Source organism: Amphiura filiformis, chromosome 20 (assembly GCF_039555335.1).
Source record: "Amphiura filiformis chromosome 20, Afil_fr2py, whole genome shotgun sequence".
NCBI lineage: Eukaryota > Metazoa > Echinodermata > Ophiuroidea > Amphilepidida > Amphiuridae > Amphiura > Amphiura filiformis.
In genome coordinates, this window is record NC_092647.1 from 31,428,759 (window position 1) to 31,447,927 (window position 19,169).

Here is a 19,169-nt window from a genome sequence, read left to right on the forward strand (position 1 = left end):
GCTGTGCCCCGCTGACTAACTGTGAAATTCTATTATTGACCTGATGTCTTAATACGACATAATGTCAAAATTGGCCGATTCCATTAAGGTATAAGTTGTGACATATGCAAACATTACGAATTATGCCAAAAAAATCTTTAAAAAATACAAGATCGTACATTATAACTTTAACCCATGAAGACAAATCAGCTAATCTTAGAACCGAATTTCTGATTCGTAAAATAATCCGTACAATTAAATGTTGTTGTTGTATTCATATTACAGATAGGTTACAACGTTGGACATGGAGAACAATTTACGTTCCTATCTGAAAGGATTTGAGAGGTCTGGGAGGAGTTTCAACCGTAGCGTTTTGGTGAATGACGATTCCATTCAGCATGCTTACCGAAATGCTTTGAATAACGGAATTGGAAAATGTAATAGATTGCGAACAGTGATTGTTGGTGACAAAGGTGTTGGGAAGACAAGCACGTTGCAGATGCTGACTGGAGGTCAGTGTGATCCTATGAGTGAACCGAGTTCTACAGAAGGAATTGATATAACTACCTGCGAGACGTCTGATCTGACTCCAGAGTGGTCGAAAGGTAGCGGTAATCTTAGGTCAGATGATCCTAGATTAGCCGCATCGTGGTGTGTTTGCAAAGATGGCGATTGTTTTAATGAAGCTCTAAACATTGATGTCAAAACTGTCTCTCGTAGGATGCAAAGAAATCACCAAACTCTCAAACAACATCAACAGCTGCAAGAGAACGATCGCGAGCAACAAATCAGCATATTCACCAAAGCAAAAAACACATTTCATGATTTAGGAGTGCAATTGAAAATGGTTCTTCCTGCGATCATCATGATTACATTCGTATATTATAATGGGTTACGTTCTGAATTTGGACCATTCGCGTGGCTGACAGTATTTGCTAGTCGTAGTGTCTTTTGGGATTTTAACAACGCTTACAGGTACGGCACTGCGTTTGCGTTGCAAGGTATTTTGGTAGATGTTTTGTCCAGTAATATGGTTCTTGACATCCAAGGAGGTATGAATTTGGATCTTTTGATGGGAAGTCTAAGAGTCTTGTTATGCTGTTTTATCTCTGGCGTATTGGGTTTCTTGTGTGGATTTGGTGGTAGGACAGGTATGGCTATTGGTTTCTGTCTCATGACCATACCCGAATTCATCCCATCAGAATCTGAGAACTGGCAACGAAAGGTACACATTATGATGATTGGTTGTGGTTATATTCTTGGAATTGTTATGGTCAGACTGTCGGAGTCCTTTATCAGATCATCTGTCTATTGGCTCTTACAGAAAAAACGTATAGGAGGCTCTTTCATGCTCTTTATTTTCATGTCCATATCATTGAATGGCTGCTATGTGTATAGTTTGTTCATAGGGTGTGTAATGGGAACGAGTGCTACAGCAGCTGTTCACTATGCGAGGGAATATATTGCAGGGGAAATGTGGAGAGATGGATATCTCAAAAAGAAGGCTATTGGCTTTATAACCGCTGTTACAATTGGTCATCTCATAGGCTTGAGAATAAACAATAACATCGGTTGGCACCAGATGATTTGTATTGCTTCGTTTATTCTGTGGGATCTACACATTTGCTACCAAGTTAAGAAGGCTCAAAAAGACGGAATACCTATCTATATCTTTCGAGACCAACTGATGACATCATCACGAGGACAAGACGCAACGATCATGAAACTTATCGTATGGGATTTTGCAGGAGATTCTGTTTATCAAGCTATGCAGCACTTTTTTCTTCCAGAAAGAGCCATTTATATGCTTGTGTTTAGTTTGGAAGCGGCGTGGGACAACCCAGGGCAACAGATTGAAAAGTTAAGACGGTGGCTGTATACGATTAAAGCTCATGCCGAAATTAATGATGCACTTGTGTTCATCGTTGGTACACATCGCGATAGTGCCAGAAACCATGTAGGGTTCCTGAAAGACATGGCAGAAGAGCTTCGAGAGTCATTATACAATGATTTTTGTGCCGTTCTCGGGATAAATACCAAGCATGAATCTCCTCTATTTGTGGTAGAAAACTCCCGTCCGATTGATGAAGATGGCTTATTGTTAAGAGAAACAATCAAACGCAAAGCAAAGGAAAGACCATTTCTGAAAAAGGAACAGCCAGTTTGGTATCTTCGTCTGCTGAATATGATTAAGCAATGGAGGAGTGGCATAGAAAACACATGGCTTATGAAAAGAGATTTCTTAGTTGAAGAAGCCGGTAGGAATGGGTTTGGAGAAGAGGAAGTTGAATGCTTTTTGAGATATTGTCACATCTCGGGGGAATTCATATACCGAAATGATGATCACGTTCTGAAGAACTACGTCATACTAGATCCCCAGCAACTTCTTGATATCATGAAAGAATTACTGAAGTTCCCGTCACTATCTGATCGACTTCTAGAAAATGCCGAAGACTGGCAAGCCTTGCAGACGAATGGTGTAGCAAGCGTGGACTTATTTACAGAAATAGTCGGTGACGATAGGGAACTGGTCAATACGGTTACACGATTTTTGGAGGCTTACAATATGTTGTTACCGATACAACCGGGAAATGGGAATAGCTTTACACATTGTATCGTACCCTCTCACCTCCCTGAAGAACCTGTGCCATACAAGGACTGGGACAGCGCCGATGATGACGAAGAATACTTCTTTGATTTCGGTTATGTGCCGAGTGAAGCTATTTTTCATCGTCTACTTGCTCGCTGCTGGTACCACACGCAGGGAGAGGCACGAACAAATGGTAGACTCTATCATCAACGCGGTATCTTTTGTTTCAAAGAGGATTCCATTTTTTTCATGCTGCAGCTACAGCAGAATTCCATCAAGCAACAACTAATCAGAGTAGTAGTTCAAAGTTCTGATGGACAGCAAAGATGCGGTTTTCAAGTCTTACAATGGATTACTGGAGAGTTGGAAGATATTAGGAGGAAAGACTTCCGGAACCTACCGTACAGACTGGGACCAGCTTGCATGATATGTAGCGAGGGACAGGACACTATCAAGGTTCTTGAAATTTGCACCAATGGTAGAGAATTCCCAGCGGCCAACAGTCCAGTGAAGAAGTTGTTAGTAGACGGACGCTACCATGAAGTGTGTCTGGCACCAAAGGTATGTAGGTACATGCAAATTATTTTTGAATACTTGCAATAAGTTGCCGCTGAAATGTAACCTTTGATGAAACATAATTATTTGAAAAGAGCAAATGGTCCATACAAACGCGTGTCGATCGTGACGTTGAAGAATGTTATAACATTATTAAATTGGCAGCCTAAAAATGTCTGAATAACAGTAGCCATGCGATGAAAATATAAATTTGAATTATTTTGAAATAAAAGTCATAAATAGTTGAAACTGAAATTATAGTCTATTATATGGTATAGCTTATACATATCATTGTAAACAAAGCTTGAAGAACATCAGTTGGTTTGAAACTTTGTCAGCGTTTATGCTTTTGTTATTTTCAAATCAATTGGGCACCCCCAGTGATTCACACGCTCCACACAAACACTAATTTCTATATTTGGGATCAAATTAGTACGTACTCGTCAACCCTGGGTAATCATGCTCTAAACCAGGTAATATGGTGAGATTTTGTTCTCATTTTGTTCATTACCTGCTGCAAGAAACATCAATTTCGTATACTGTGATATTGGCTGTACGATTTCTATTCATTGTTTGATTTTTCTTAATAACTGGCAGCTCTCTGTATCATGTGGACGAAAGAATAGACGTAGTTCGTCGGAATCGTCGACGTCCTCTGCTGCCGAAGATAAACGAAGACAACAAGGTATGAGATGTAACCAACGTGCAATTTCATAAAGCTATAAAACAAGCAAACAAATAAAACCCATTGGCTGAAAGAAAACATCATGAGTGGTTTGAGCAAACGGTAATAGTAATCAAACTATAGTGATAAATTTGATGATTTTAAAGATATAATTTTGACCTAATTATGTCCCTATGTTATATTGTTCCAGGTGCAGTGGTGATTGGAGAAGGATCAAACAATGTGGTCATCAACGCTGGTGACAATACGCACATTAACTTACCCAACCCGCAACAGGAGACGCCTTCAGAGACGTAAAATGAATATTTGGTGCAACTACATTGCGCATAAAAATATGCTTGCTTAGTAATTTACACAGTGGCAATTTGGAAGCATTTTTGAACACAATGTGGGGGATGTCACTCTATCATAATATTCGAAAAAATAAAGCATTAGAACGATAAACACCAAGTTTTTTCGCGCACTGGCGAAGTAAAACCGGAAAAATATGCTGGTCCACCACCCCTCCCCTAAATGTTAATGCTTCCGTCGGTACTGATGGAATTGATTCTCGCACTGTCATCTGAGCTAGTAAATATTACATCGATTTCAACGATGATGGATTACAAACTGAATACGAAAAGCCCGGGATGAAAAGTAGTGGGGATGAATTAGTAGTGAACATGATAATGATATGGAAACAAACCATTTTATTTCTGTTTTTATTCTTATACCCTGGTGATGATATTGCGCATTATTATTTATATCAGCCTTTTTGGATGAAACTATAAATACCAGTATTGCATAGTCATTGAAGTACCCGGATGACTACAATATTTCAAAATATATGATGATATGCGTGCGCTGATCGGCACCACACTCACTGGGTTAGGTCAAATCAGCAAATTAAATTTATTTTTGTGTGATATAAGAATATAAACACCTCAAATAAAGAAAGTCCGTAGTTATGTTACCCGTCCAAAACCAAAACCTGATCTTGTTATGACAATTTGATTGATTCGTCCCCACTACTTTTCATCCCGGGCTTTTCGTATTCAGTTTGTAATCCATCATCGTTGTAATCGACCTTATCAAATTGTCATAACAAGATCAGGTTTTGGTGTAGGATGGGTTACATAACTGCGGACTTTCCTTATTTGAGGGGTTTATTACACTCGATAGAAAATTATTGCACTCGTGTAGTATTTTTCTATCCCGTGCAATATATTCTTTTATATAACTCATACAAAAATTCTTATCATTTTATTGGTCAATTACAATGAATATTTTTGCCATTTATAGAAAAAGACAATTGCACTCCGTGCCAGTGCAATAGTCCTTTTCCATTGCACTGGTGCGCAGCTACCATGGCAACGCTGACAGACTCGGGCATATATCACGAACGGTGACCACATCGAGTCGCGAGTCGCCAATTTTAGGTGTGGGTGTCGCTTCTAAAATAAATACAGTTTGTAATATTTTTTGTTTTTCTGGTGATTTATAGAATTAAGTGGAAGATAAAGAAATTTATATGCATAATATAAAACAAATATTGAATGTTTTTATTCGTTCAATGGAAAGAATATTTTCAATCGGTGATATATGAACTGTTCCATTCAGCTCGTCCATGTTTCATCTCATTCATTATACTCATAAACATTCAATATTTGTGACGTGTCATATCAAAAAGAGACACTTTTGGGCATGTTATCAAACCACACACTTTCCTTTATTAAACCCATTTTTTTTTTCAAAAGTCACTCTCTAGCAATGAATGTGTTACAAGTGGACTTTTATACATACTGGATTTCAATCAATGTGTTACAAGACTCAAATCATGGAATTGGGTGGTTCTTTCATACATGCTATTTTTCACATGCTCAATAGACACAGAGGATGAATTTGAGTTGTTCTTTCATACATATATGACATGCCTATGTATAACAACACTTTCCCATGCTTAACTCAATTTAGCCAACGTATGGACTTGGGTGGGTTTTGTATTCATATATTCAATTGGAAATTGAGATATCGGCCTTTAAAATATTATTGACAATGTTGAGAGTAGAATTTACCTTGAAAAATCTCTCAAAATATACAAGATGCCAGTTATATTCCGATCTGAAACTATCAGACAATATTATAAATATTATTAAAATCACAAATTTGCAACAAACCCAAATTGTGAAAAAATCACTCCCTGGCAGATGTTTTGCTATTTCTCCATTTACGATCCTGACTAAAAGTGTACCCTTTCGATATACCACGTCACATTTGTATAATATCACACTCAGAGCCGGGGGATCTGTAATAAATATGCAAAAAGAGGAGAGCAAATAGTTTTTGGCAGTGTAAAAAAAAGAAGAAAAAAAAGTTTTTTGGTACACGTTCATGGGTTACCTATCAAATAAAACTTAAGAAGATGCAAAACATTTCGTCATTATTATGATTTAGTGTCGGTATTATGACCTATGCTATATTATTTTATTTAATCATCTTTATTAACAAAAGAAGAAGAACAAATAACCCCAAGATCAACTGAGATCCATACCGATCTCAGGCAAGGGTAAACACAATTACAAACAGCAAAGATACACATAAACAATGAGAAAATACATCATGGCGGTGAGAAAAAAGTTATATGACTTCTTGGACATTCCACTTTGGCTCATGTCTTGAGTTGAAGATTGAGTAAGATGACATGAGAACAGATTTGGTAATTTGGTCTTTCAATACCTTGAATTTTTTGGGGTGTTAAGTTGTTTTGACAAACGAGTCAGCCTATTTTTGTTGTCGGTGTCAATCAAGCCTCTAGAGCCGACTTCGATGGCAATTAACGAGCAATCATACCCGGCGTCGGTAATGTCGGAAACAAGGGAAGCGTACCGATCATGTTTGATAGAGTTGGCTTTACCAATGTTCGGCTCGAATGGCACCGACAATTCAAACAGAATGACTCGCTTGTCTGCCGGCCAAAATAAAACAATGTCGGGTTTTTGGGATGTGGCAATTATGTTGGGCGGTATTGTACCGCCACCGATGGTATTATTTTCAATGTCGGCATATACTTGTAGATTGCCACACTTAAACGATTCAGCCTCTTTGAATGTGGATAAAAATATACGAATAAAATTATTATGTCTCCATAAGTATCGATCTAGCATATTTGGGCAATTATTGAGTATGTGCAGTAAGGTACCTTTACCCTTACAGAGGGGACAGGTGTCAAAAAGTCTTTTGCCCCAGCGTTTTAAATTTGTAAAGGAAGGCAGGGTATATATGGAGGCATTAATAGCGAATTTTAACACACCTTTGGGTAAAGAATATATCAACGATTTCCAGGTTAAATCGGTTTCACATATATAGATGGTATATAAAATGACTAGAAATTCCTGCTATCATGGCGTCAATGGTCGGTGTATGTTTCGCTTAATTCATTAATATAAATATATATTTGAGACCAATTTCTTTACCCATTAATACTCGTATGTACACATGTGGTTCTTTTTTGGTTTGTATCAAGTATTTTTTCCTTGGGTGGTGCATCAATTTTTGTTTTCAAAATACTCCGTAGCCCCTCCCCCCGATAATATATAATGGTGCGTCCCTAAAACGGGTATGAACTTGAGACCCCACAACAATTATTAAATTGGTGTCAGGCCTGTTACAGTAATTCCCCCAAGTGGCTTTTATTCTAATCCTTATTTGTTAACTGTTAAACGATTTTTACATCTTAAGAAATAAATAAAATAGGAAAACTGGGAGGTGGATCGTCACCTTTAATTCCACATCCTTTTAAGGGTATACAATGTATTGTTGGTCGAAGCAGCAGAAACAAAAGTAGTTCACAGCAACTTGTGAATTGCATTGCTCAAATCATAGCGAGCGTATAGAAGAATTCAAATATCACAGATATACTTTTGTAGGTCCTGTGGTTCTTGAGTTATGTTGAAAAGAGGGCCGAAACAACAACACTTTTGTAAAACGTACATAACTCATTAACAACAATAAATTAAGCAAGTTTTCAAAGTATATGATTTGTAGAATGAACTTTTGCAAAACACCAAAGTGTTATTTTTCAATAATATATTGGTTTTTTTTTGGCTGCTTCGACCAACAATACCTCGTATACACTTAAACAGCACGTTTCGAAACTCAATAATACAATACGTGTCAAATATTGGAGCTGACTATTATGGCGAAGTGTAAACTGGAAGAAAGCTTCCTCTCTCGGTAAGCACGTTAAAGGCCCTTTCAGTGATCCCAGCGAAAGTGCAAAAAAAATGTTTATAAAATTGCCTAAAAGTGAAGGATAAGTCATTATTTTTGAAATGAAAAACTTTGGCAAAAAATTTTCAAAGTTGAGGCCCCATTCAAATACATGTAGCTAATTTATATACTGTGAGTATATATATATAAATTACAGATTTTATGTAAATGCCTTATTTAGTCTTAAATACACAACTTTCGGCTGAACCACTAGCAGGCTATGTTAGCACATCTATAACAATGACAAATACAAAACTCTTAATTTTTATGATTTTTACGAATGTCCGGATGACCAAATCATTGAATGTGCCTTTAAGTAATCAGTCAATTATTGTGAAAAATAAGAAACGTACAATGCAAATAATATATATAATAGGTAGATTATACATTGTACATGAGATTTGAGACCAGTTAGGAGGTTCGCTGATGATGGCGACAGGGCTATTAAAACTTTTGATTTTAAAACTACAATAGTTGTTACAAATTCACGTCACTGATATAAGTATAACCATCAGGTACAGTGAAAGGTAGGTGTTATAACACATAATTATTAGTGTTCATACAACTACATGTAGGTAATATATACAATTTATTATAAACAACATGATCAGGCTCTTCAGATTAATTCTTGGACTAGAGTTGTTGAGTGAGAGAAGGAAGTTGCTCGGTTCGCTATCGCTTGCAGAAATCCATTAATATACTCTGCAGCCTACCCAGCAAACACAAAACGTTTTCGACATCATTCGCAAAAAGGTTATAAAAGGTTGTCAGAAAACGTTTAAATGTCGGGTTATATAAAGGGTATATTAAGGGTATAAAACGTTTCATAACATTAAAAATCATTTTTTGATAATCTACTGCTCAGCAAACAAAAAATGTTTCAGATAAAACGTTTAAATGTCGGGTTATATAAAGGGTATAAAATGTTTTAATAACATTCCAAAAACATTTTGGAAAACTTGACACAAAACATTATAAACAGAATGTTATTTTGGGGTTGAAAAAATATTTTGCGAAAAATGTTTGCCCAAAATATTTGCAATAACGTTTTAAAAACGTTTTCATGACCTTTATATAACCCGACATTTAAATGTTCTTAAAACGTTTTGAAAAAAACATTTTAAGAACATTTCTGTGTTTGCTGAGTGCAAATATTTTAACATTATGTTACTTAAGTGTTGACAAAATATTTGGCAAAAAATGTTTGCAATAACATTTTTGAAAACATTTTAAAAATATTGTTGTAGTGTGTTTTCATACAAAACGTTTTAAAACGTTTTCATGACCTTTATATAACCCGACATTTTAATGTTATTAAAACGTTTTTATGTAAACCAAAAGCCAAAATATAACTTATTAAAAACGTTTTTAAAACGTTTTTGTGTTTGCTGGGTATACACGCAATAACCCATTAACATTAAAATTGGTAGGATCATAGAGTATAGTGATCTTATGTGCTGTATACGCCATAGAAGTGATATCATAATCGGATAATCTACCATAGCAATGGATGAATACAATTTTTGAATAGACCGCCCTGCACTACAAGCAGATTGTGTATGTCAGCAAACATAGATTGAATACAATACTGCTCTTTTCAAAGATTCTTATCTTACAGGTGCGAGTGATCGGACTTTCTTTGACATCTATGGTTCAATGCATCGGTACCGCGGGAACGTTGTAGTGCAGGTCGGTATAGTAAAAATTGTATTCATCCATTGCTATGGTAGTTAATCCGATTAACTACGTCACTTCTTCGGCGAATAGTGTTATGTCCATAAGTTGCATAATTATTAGTAATAAGCTTATTTGCAAATTTTGCCTGAAATTCTATTAAACCACTTCGCAGCTTACTCGGAATAAGCGATTAACTTATAACTGTATAGTGTTTGCCAAGGCATTTGCATATTTATGAATACTAATGAGCGTATTTGCATATTTTGCCTGAAATCCATTTATTCACTCTGTAGCCTATGTGTTGCGATAACTGATTTATTTTATTTATTTATTTATTTATTTATTACACTTTATCACTGGCACAGAATTACAAGAAATATATAATATTGCACATAAGTTACATCAAAAATTACACAATATTATGAAAGGAACATTTGTTTAAAAAGTCCAGTGAATGGCTGGAGCGAACAGGTGCCAGGCACCACTAAGACCGACACACCAAAAACAAAAAAGAAGGGAAGGGAAAAATAAATTAGAGGGGAAAATGCAGGTAAGTTACATTTGCCTGCAATTTGGACAATTACAAAAAGAGGTCCAAGTGCAAACAGAAGTTGCATCAAAGGTGCGAGCAAATTTGGACTGGTAAAACTCCAAAACTTGGTGCTTAAATGAAGCAACAGAATTTGATCAACTTCTTACTACAAGTGATAAGATGATATGACACCTCGTGTGCTGTATAGTTTTGTGTCAGATTATTTGCATATTTATGAATATTAATGATTCCGTTAAGGTGGTACTACACCCCCTAATAAATTTTGTGACAAATATAGCATTTTTCTGAAAATAACACAACAACACACTGGTAACAAAAGTTATGTATTATTATTACTTCACTGAAATTTCAGTGATTCAAGACAAGTGGTTCATTTTATATATTAAGAAATGAGGTACATTCTAGCGGTAGTACCTCTTTTCTTATCATAAATAACGTACCGCTTGTCTTGAGTCATTGAAATTCCAGTGTAGTAACTGGATTACTTGCCCTATAATATACATAACTTTTGTTACCAGTGTGTTATTATTTTTTTGATAAAAATGCAAAAATATTCACAAATTAATCAAGGGTGTAGTACCACCTTAAACCACTCTGTAGTTATTATGTAGTAACTGATGAACTTCCAAGCAAACACAAAACATTTCACAAAAGGGTATAAAACCGTTTTGATAACATTCTGTAAACATTTTTTTTAAATAGATACATATTATATATTTTTCCAAACCTGACAGTTTTGATTGGCACTGGTTGTATACCAATGATACGTATAGCCTATTTATGCGCTTATAATTATAGATATCTTGTATTATATCATATTCTATCATATTTCAGTTCCTCTTATAGCTATGAGCTTTTATTACTTTATTACTTTATTACTTTATACTTCCCCTTTCAATCATGAAAACCATAGAAAAGAGTGAGACGGAGGGGGGGGGGGCACGTAACACAAATGACCATACGGGTAGGTTTCCCCGGAAAGACCATTCTTTTTGGATTTCGCAACTCCGAAAATCCCCTTACATTTGACCAAAATAGAGCCGAAATTGGCTGATTCCATTTAGGTTCAAGCTGTGACATCTGCAAACACTACGAATTATGCAATAAAAATCCCTTTAAAAGGGATGTACCGGCAAAGCATGAATTACAATGAGAAACATCAGATTTCTTTTAATATAAAATATTTATTAAGTGTAAAGATTATTGTTCTAACATTTTTAGTCAAAAATCCATTTGCTGCGATTCTCTCAAAATCGGTCATTTTCAAATTCCCACATTTTGGATTCTGATGACTTTGTTGGATTTCTTATGTCATTTGGATTCCACATATTTATATTTATGTTCTTTACGTTGTTACTTCAATTTGAAATAAGATGAATACAGGCCTAATTCTAAACATTTGGTATGACAAATGTGATATCCTTCCTGCATCCTTAAGAAATTTGGAAGCAAATTCATTAGCGATTTCTGATTTGCCCAATAGTTATGTTACACCCTTCATGTTTTCTATTCTTCTCACACACCTTTCATGATATTTACGTCAAAATAATTATTTATGATCGCACAAATAAATTTTAAAATCAAGCAAAATTCGCATCTTTTAGTATAGATTAATTCATAACAAGCTGGTTTTAAAAAGTTAAAACACACAAAATAATAAACACTATATCAAGAATAGTTATTTTTGGAACGTATAAACAACATAGGCTTTTTTTTATAGGCCTACACATATTGAAACCCAAAAACTGTTGATTACATTTGCACTAAAGCTCCGTTTTTCTAATTTATATCATCATGATTATAGACCTAAATACCGATGAAGTTAATCAAAGATCCAAAATAAGAATTGTTTATGATGTGTGTATAAACAGCTTTTGATCGACAATTTTTGATCAAGCCCTTTTGATTAAGGAAATAACATCCACCCTCTTCTATCCTTACATCCAATTATTATCCTGTGAAACAACCAATTATCCCGCCAATTATACTCTCCCAATTGAAAAATTGATATGAAAAACTGTGGCATTTTTTTCGACGGGAATAAACAAACTATGATGCAATTTTAAAATAGTTTGAAAAATTGTTATGACGTAATCCTTATCATTTACTATAACAAGACTAATAGCCGGCATGTCTTAGGCCTATTTTACCTTAGTACACACCAATTTTGATATTTCTATTTGTTATGACCACTTCATCATTTTTGGCAATATTTTCGGTTTGTTCATAAATTCTATAATAGAAAGTTAGAAACAACACTAAATCACTTCCAAATAATAGTACAAAAATAATATAGGTTTGTAAAGAAAAATAAGATCGTACATTATAACTTTAACCCATGAAGACAAATCAGCCAATCATAGAACTGTACTTCTGATTCGTAAAATAGAATAATCCGTACAATTAAATGTTGTTGTTGTATTCGTATTGCAGATAAGTTACAACGCTAGACATGGAGAATAATTTACGTTCATATCTAAAAGGATTTGAGAGGTTTGGGAGGAGTTTCAACCGTAGCGTTTTGGTGAATGACGATTCAATTCAGCATGCTTACCAAAACGCTTTGAATAACGGGATTGGAAAATGTAACAGACTGCGAACAGTGATCGTTGGAGACAAAGGTGTTGGGAAGACAAGTACTTTGCAGATGCTGACTGGAGGTCAGTGTGATCCCACTATCGAACCGAACTCTACAGAAGGAATTAATATAACTACTTGCGAGACGTCTGATCTGACACCAGAGTGGTCGAAAGGTAGCGGTAATCTTCGGGCAGATGATCCTAGATTAGCCGCATCGTGGTGTGTTTGCAAAGATGGCGATAGTTTTAACGAAGCTCTAAACTTTGATGTCAAACCTGTCTCTATTAGGACGCAAAGAAATCACCAAACTCCCAAACAACATCAACAACTGCAAGAGAACGATCGCGAGCAACAAATCAGCATATTCACCAAAGCAAAAACCACATTTCATGATTTAGGAGTGCAATTGAAAATGGTTCTTCCGGTGCTCATCATGTTTACATTCGTATATAATGGGTTAGGTTCTGAATTTGGGCCATTCGCCTGGCTGACAGTATTTGCTAGTCGTAGTGTCTTTTGGGAGTTTAACAATGCTTACAGGTTCGGTACTGCTTTTGCGTTGCAAGCTGTTTTGGTAGATGTTCTGTCCAGTGATATGGTTCTAGATATTCAAAGAGGTATGAATTTGGATCTTTTGTTGGGAAGTCTTAGAGTCTTGCTTTGCTGTTTCTTCTCAGGCGTATTGGGTTTCTTGTGTGGATTTGGTGGTAGGACAGGTATGGCTATTGGTTTCTGTCTCATGACCATACCCGAATTCATCCCATCAGAATCTGAGAACTGGCAACGAAAGGTACACATTATGATGCTTGGTTGTGGTTATATTCTTGGAATTGTCATGGTCAGACTGTTAGAGTCCTTTATCAGATCATCTGTCTGCTGGCTCTTACAGAAAAAGCTGCTACGTATAGGAGGCTCTTTCATGCTCTTTCTTTTCATGTCCATATCATTGAATGGCTGCTATCTGTATAGTTTGTTCATAGGGTGTGTAATGGGAACGAGTGCTACAGCAGCTGTTCACTATGCGAGGGAATATATTGCAGGGAAAATGTGGAGAGACGGGTATTTCAAAAAGAAGGCTATTGGATTTATAACCGCTGTTACACTTGGTCATCTCATAGGCTTGAGAATAAACAATAACATCGGATGGCACCAGGTGATTTGTATTGCTTCGTTTATTCTATGGGATCTACACACTTGCTATCAAGTCCAGAAGGCTCAAAAAGACGGAATACCTATCCATATCTTTCGAGACCAACTGATGACATCATCGCGAGGACAAGACGCAACGATCATGAAACTTATCGTATGGGATTTTGCAGGAGATTCCGTTTATCAAGCTATGCAGCACTTTTTTCTTCCAGAAAGAGCCGTTTATATGCTTGTATTTAGTTTGGAAGCGGCGTGGGACAACCCAGGGCAACAGATTGAAAAGTTAAGACAGTGGCTGTATACGATTAAAGCGCATTCCGAAATTCATGATGCACTTGTGTTCATTGTCGGTACACATCGCGATAGTGTCAGAAACCATGTAGGGTTCATAAAAGACATGACAGAAGAGCTTCGAAAGTCATTATACAATGATTTTTGCGCCGTTCTCGGGATAAATACCAAGCATGAATCGCCTCTATTTGTGGTAGAAAACTCTCGTCCGATTGATGAAGATGGTCTGTTGTTGAGAGAAACAATCAAACGCAAAGCAAAGGAAAGACCATTTCTCAAACAGGAACAGCCAGTTTGGTATCTTCGTCTGCTGAATATGATTAAGCAATGGAGGATTGGCATAGAAAACCCATGGTTTATGAAAAGAGATTTCTTAGTTGAAGAAGCCGGTAGGAATGGGTTTGGAGAAGAGGAAGTTGAATGCTTTTTGAGATATTGTCACATCTCTGGGGAATTCATATACCGAAATGATGATCACGTTCTGAAGAACTACGTCATACTAGATCCCCAGCAATATCATGAAAGACTTACTGAAGTTCCCGTCACTATCTGATCGACTTCTAGAAAATGCCGAAGACTGGCAGGCCTTGCAGACGAATGGCGTAGCAAGCGTGGATTTAATTACAGAAATAGTTGGTGACGATAGGGAACTGGTCAATACGGTTACACGATTTTTGGAGGCTTACAATATGTTGTTACCGATACAACCGGGAAATGGAAATAACTTTACACATTGTATCGTACCCTCTCACCTCCCTGAAGAACCTGTGCCATACAGGGACTGGGACAGTGCCGATGATGACGAAGAATACTTCTTTGATTTTGGCTATGTGCCGAGTGAAGTTATTTTTCACCGGCTTATAGCTCGTTGCTGGTACCACAATCTGGAGGAAGCACGAACAAATGGTAGGCTTTATCATCAACGAGGCATATTCTGCTTCAAAGAGGATTCCATTTTTTTCATGCTACAGCTACAGCAGAATTCCATCAAGCAACAACTCATTAGAGTAGTGGTTCAAAGTAATGATGGACAGCAAAGATGCGGTTTTCAAGTCTTGCAATGGATTACTGGAGAGCTGGAAGATATTAGGAAGAAGGACTTCCCGAACCTACCGTACAGACTGGGACCAGCTTGCATGATATGTAGTGAGGGACAGGACACCATCATCAAGGTTCTTGAAATTTGCACCGACGGTGAAGAATTCCCAACGGCCAACAGTCCAGTGAAGAAGTTGTTAGTGGACGGACGCTACCATGAAGTGCGTTTGGCACCAAAGGTATGTATATGAAAGCAGATTTACTGTTGAGATGTGACCTGTGCGGACACTTTCCGACCTTACTGGTGCAAATTACTGTGGGTGCAAATGGTGCATACTGCATATAAACTCTTGTTGGTCGTGAGATCGAAGATTGTTTTGAAATTGCTAGATTAGCAGAAACTAAAAATCTTCCTGAATAAACGATGAAAATTTAAATAAAGATAATTTTGATATGAAGTTCATGTGTATAACATTTCATTGATAGTTATTAACAAACATGTATAGCTTAAAGATATCATTGTAAAGAAAGCTTGACGCAAATACTGCTTCGACATAGCCTGAGCAAAAAGTAATGGTATCATCATTTGCTCTTGTAATAGTCGTAATAGTTAAATCTATTAGAGAATTGGGCACCCATAAAGAATCAGTTTTCACACAAAACACTTGTTTTCCATATTTAAACTTAACACGTACTCTTCACATGGAGATAGCTGCATGAGGCAGTATGATATTTATTATCTTCATGCTTACACACTCACCCCACACCAATACGGTGAGATTGTTTATCAATTCTTTATATACATCAATTTTGGTATCAATATTTGTATTATGATATTTAACTCAACAATTTTCATTAATTGTTTGATTTTTCTTAATAACTGGAAGCTCTCTGTATCATGTGGACGCAAAAATAGACGTGGTTCGTCGGAATCGTCGACGTCCTCCGCAACTAGAGATAGCAGAAGACAACAAGGTATGAAATGGAAAAAACAAACAAGCAAACACACAAACAAACTAAAAAGCAAACAAACAAACACAATAGAGTAATTTGAAAATTTCGATGTGAACTTCACGAGTGTGTTTCAAGCAACCGTTTACCTTTTAATTGTGGTTCTATTGATGTATTGAACTTTCATTTTGAAAACGGCGTACTACTTTTAGCAGGGTAAATTAAAAGGTACTAGTCATATAATGACAAGTTTGATTTGTTTTAAAAATATATTTGTGCTCATTCTATCTCTTTCCAGGTGCTGTGGCAATTGGAGAAGGATCAAATAATCTGGTCATCAAAGCTGGTGACAATACGCAGATTAACCTACAATGCCCAGACCGCGAGATACAGCCAGAGACCTAGAATGAATATTGTAGTGCTTACTTCATATTGGCACATACACATTGCAAACTGAAATACGTGACCGTTCTGACAAAACCCGGAAAATGTCAATTGAGTGTTGGTATATGGCGGCAAAGAATTGTAAATTAGCTTAATATGACACCATATGGAGTTTGTATCGTGCAAACTTATGAAGATTTGAAACGATTTACCAAGAGCTATTTGAATCAGCTTGAGTGGAAATGCAATATCTGAGAAATAAAAGCGATGTATTTCTCCAACTGAAGACTGCATAGTGGAATATACAAGTCAAGTTACAAAATACTAGTTTGAGAAAGTCTGGGTTTAAAATTTTAAAATTTATCTTCAGATCATACACAAAGAAGACATGGTGGCCTGGCAGTACGGGCTCTGACTCATAATCTGTAGGTCACGGGTTCAAACCATGGTGGTGTCATCGTGTTAGACAAGATCCTTTATTGTCTCTCTCCACCCAAGTGTATAAAAGAGTACTGGGAAGATGAAGCAGACACGTTGACGTTGTGCGGGAGGAGTGGTTAGCCCCACAACAAGTTAATTCAGGGGAGGCTGATGGCCCAAACGCTAAACAAGGAAAAAGATATTGCACTTCGGCCTGTGATCAATGCTCATGGAGAGGAACAATTTGATGTTTGATTTATGTAATCGGATGTTATTTAAAATTTGACCTAGTTTGACATGACATTGATCCTAAACTAAATATCGTAGATATGGCAACCCATACATTAATCACGTGCTGCAATACTGATGTGCGCCTTATGGTCCCTTTTGGTTCCCCAAATCACTCCAGTGGCGGCGCCACGGGGATGGGATGGCAATTTCCCCCAGTCAGAACTCTTGCCCCCTGTTTCCCCCAGTACAAATCCAAAATGACGACAATTTCCACTTTTTGCGGCAATTTTGTGCAAAATTGGTTGATTCCCCCCCCCCCGATATTCACTTTGGCCCCCTATGCCGCAAAAATAATTACTGACGCCGCATGTACACATCAAACCATGTCAACTTCAATAGGTTTCTATGGTCCTTGACATATTTTAATGAGAAATCAAGGTTATGAAAAACATACTACATATTGCTAACTAGCATTGTTTAAGATTATTTATCAAAACGAAGATTTTGACACCATTTTCATCAAAATCAGAGCAAGTTTAAAATTTCGACCCTTCAGAGGTCAAAGCTTGACCTTTGACCTTTTCGGTAATAACGCAATAACGATACATCCTAGATAGGTAAAACTATACATTTTCTGAATCCTTATGACCAGAGGAATACATTAGTAATGTTTTCAACACAATTTGATGAATTTTGAAATTTGACCCCATTATTACTTTTCATGGGACAATTTTTTGTTTTGGGAACAACAAAATTTGTGTACTACGGACTTTAAGGATTATGAATGAACAGGTTAGAAAATACATCACCTGGGTGCATGGGAACAATAGTTGGGTGCAAGACTAATTGCTATGGTAGTTAATCCCGTTAAATCATCACTTCTACGACGAATATATGTGGTTCGTGACACACTTCCGGAACAAATTTGGTTAGGTTTGCAGCCCGTTTCGTGTTACCTAGACAGTTCTTTATTTAATTTTTTATATTGTATATTTTATGTCATGAATGTGAGTGATCATTAATTGAGTGAGAGTGAATTAGATCTTAAGTGAAAGAGACATATTTCGTGGAGTGAGTAGTGTGAATCACCTGTTAAACATGGACATATTCCTATTATATCTCATCTATTTCAAAATTACGCAAATAACATAAAAAGTGCATTAAGTGAATTCTCTATTGGCAGGTATAGATTTGCTCCACGATTGACTGGTTTGATAGTAAATTACTGTCCTCGTTTTCTGCATTTTGTCTTTCGGTCCACGGTTGACAGACATGTTTGCGTTGGGATGAATGCGTGTGCGCAGGGGAGAATAAGAGACGCAGGTGTCATGCGTGTGCATATTTTAGGACGGGCATGTAGGGGGGCGTCAGGTGTGTGGGTGTGTGTGTCTACAAGGCTGATCAACAAATTAGTTTTTATTTTAATGTAAAGTTGTTGGAAACTGAATTATAATTCTGTGAGCACAACTGCTAATATTAATGAATAAATGATCATTGAACTCGGTGCAGTGTTTCGGTTTTTACGAATAACGTTAATGACAATTCATAATGTGTTTTTATGCATTGGTAATATTTCAATTTTTCGGTATTTCAATTAGGGAAGTTCAGTTCATTTCTGCTCAGCTTTTCCAGGCTCAATACAACATTGACGACTATATTTTGAAGGTTATTAATAACACCCGTACAACAATTATGTCTAAATGTTAATAAATAATATTACACAAGTTACACTCCCGGGTTATTTACGGGAATTCCCTGGCAAATACCCAAGCGGCACTTCCTTCAATAAGAATTGTATATACTATATATGTTTCGAAATTCTAGTGAAGTTATGTCAT

General features: G+C 36.5%; 2 protein-coding genes across 2 annotated transcripts; both read left to right on the top strand.

The window, feature by feature from the left end:
* Positions 1-283: 283 nt before the first annotated feature.
* On the top strand, positions 284-5,344 carry LOC140142533 (uncharacterized). Its single transcript, XM_072164524.1, has 3 exons — positions 284-3,130; positions 3,722-3,809; positions 4,000-5,344. The coding sequence occupies exons 1-3, from the start codon at positions 284-286 to the stop codon at positions 4,104-4,106; spliced, it is 3,042 nt and encodes a 1,013-aa protein (XP_072020625.1). The 3' UTR covers positions 4,107-5,344.
* Positions 5,345-14,858: 9,514 nt separating this feature from the next.
* LOC140142535 (uncharacterized) lies at positions 14,859-18,831 on the top strand. The gene is made up of 3 exons (XM_072164526.1): positions 14,859-15,584; positions 16,233-16,320; positions 16,595-18,831. Exons 1-3 carry the CDS (start codon positions 14,997-14,999, stop codon positions 16,699-16,701), a joined length of 783 nt encoding a protein of 260 aa, XP_072020627.1. The 5' UTR covers positions 14,859-14,996; the 3' UTR covers positions 16,702-18,831.
* Positions 18,832-19,169: the final 338 nt, after the last annotated feature.

What these genes read in the sequence shown, in the direction of transcription:
- LOC140142533 (XM_072164524.1), top strand. Translation starts at nt 284, where the DNA reads ATGGAGAACAATTTACGTTCCTATCTGAAAGGATTTGAGAGGTCTGGG. An exon ending in AAGTGTGTCTGGCACCAAAG is followed by an intron (nt 3,131 to 3,721) that starts GTATGTAGGTAC and finishes AATAACTGGCAG; the next exon opens with CTCTCTGTATCATGTGGACG. An exon ending in AGATAAACGAAGACAACAAG is followed by an intron (nt 3,810 to 3,999) that starts GTATGAGATGTA and finishes ATATTGTTCCAG; the next exon opens with GTGCAGTGGTGATTGGAGAA.
- LOC140142535 (XM_072164526.1), top strand. Translation starts at nt 14,997, where the DNA reads ATGTTGTTACCGATACAACCGGGAAATGGAAATAACTTTACACATTGT. An exon ending in AAGTGCGTTTGGCACCAAAG is followed by an intron (nt 15,585 to 16,232) that starts GTATGTATATGA and finishes AATAACTGGAAG; the next exon opens with CTCTCTGTATCATGTGGACG. An exon ending in AGATAGCAGAAGACAACAAG is followed by an intron (nt 16,321 to 16,594) that starts GTATGAAATGGA and finishes ATCTCTTTCCAG; the next exon opens with GTGCTGTGGCAATTGGAGAA.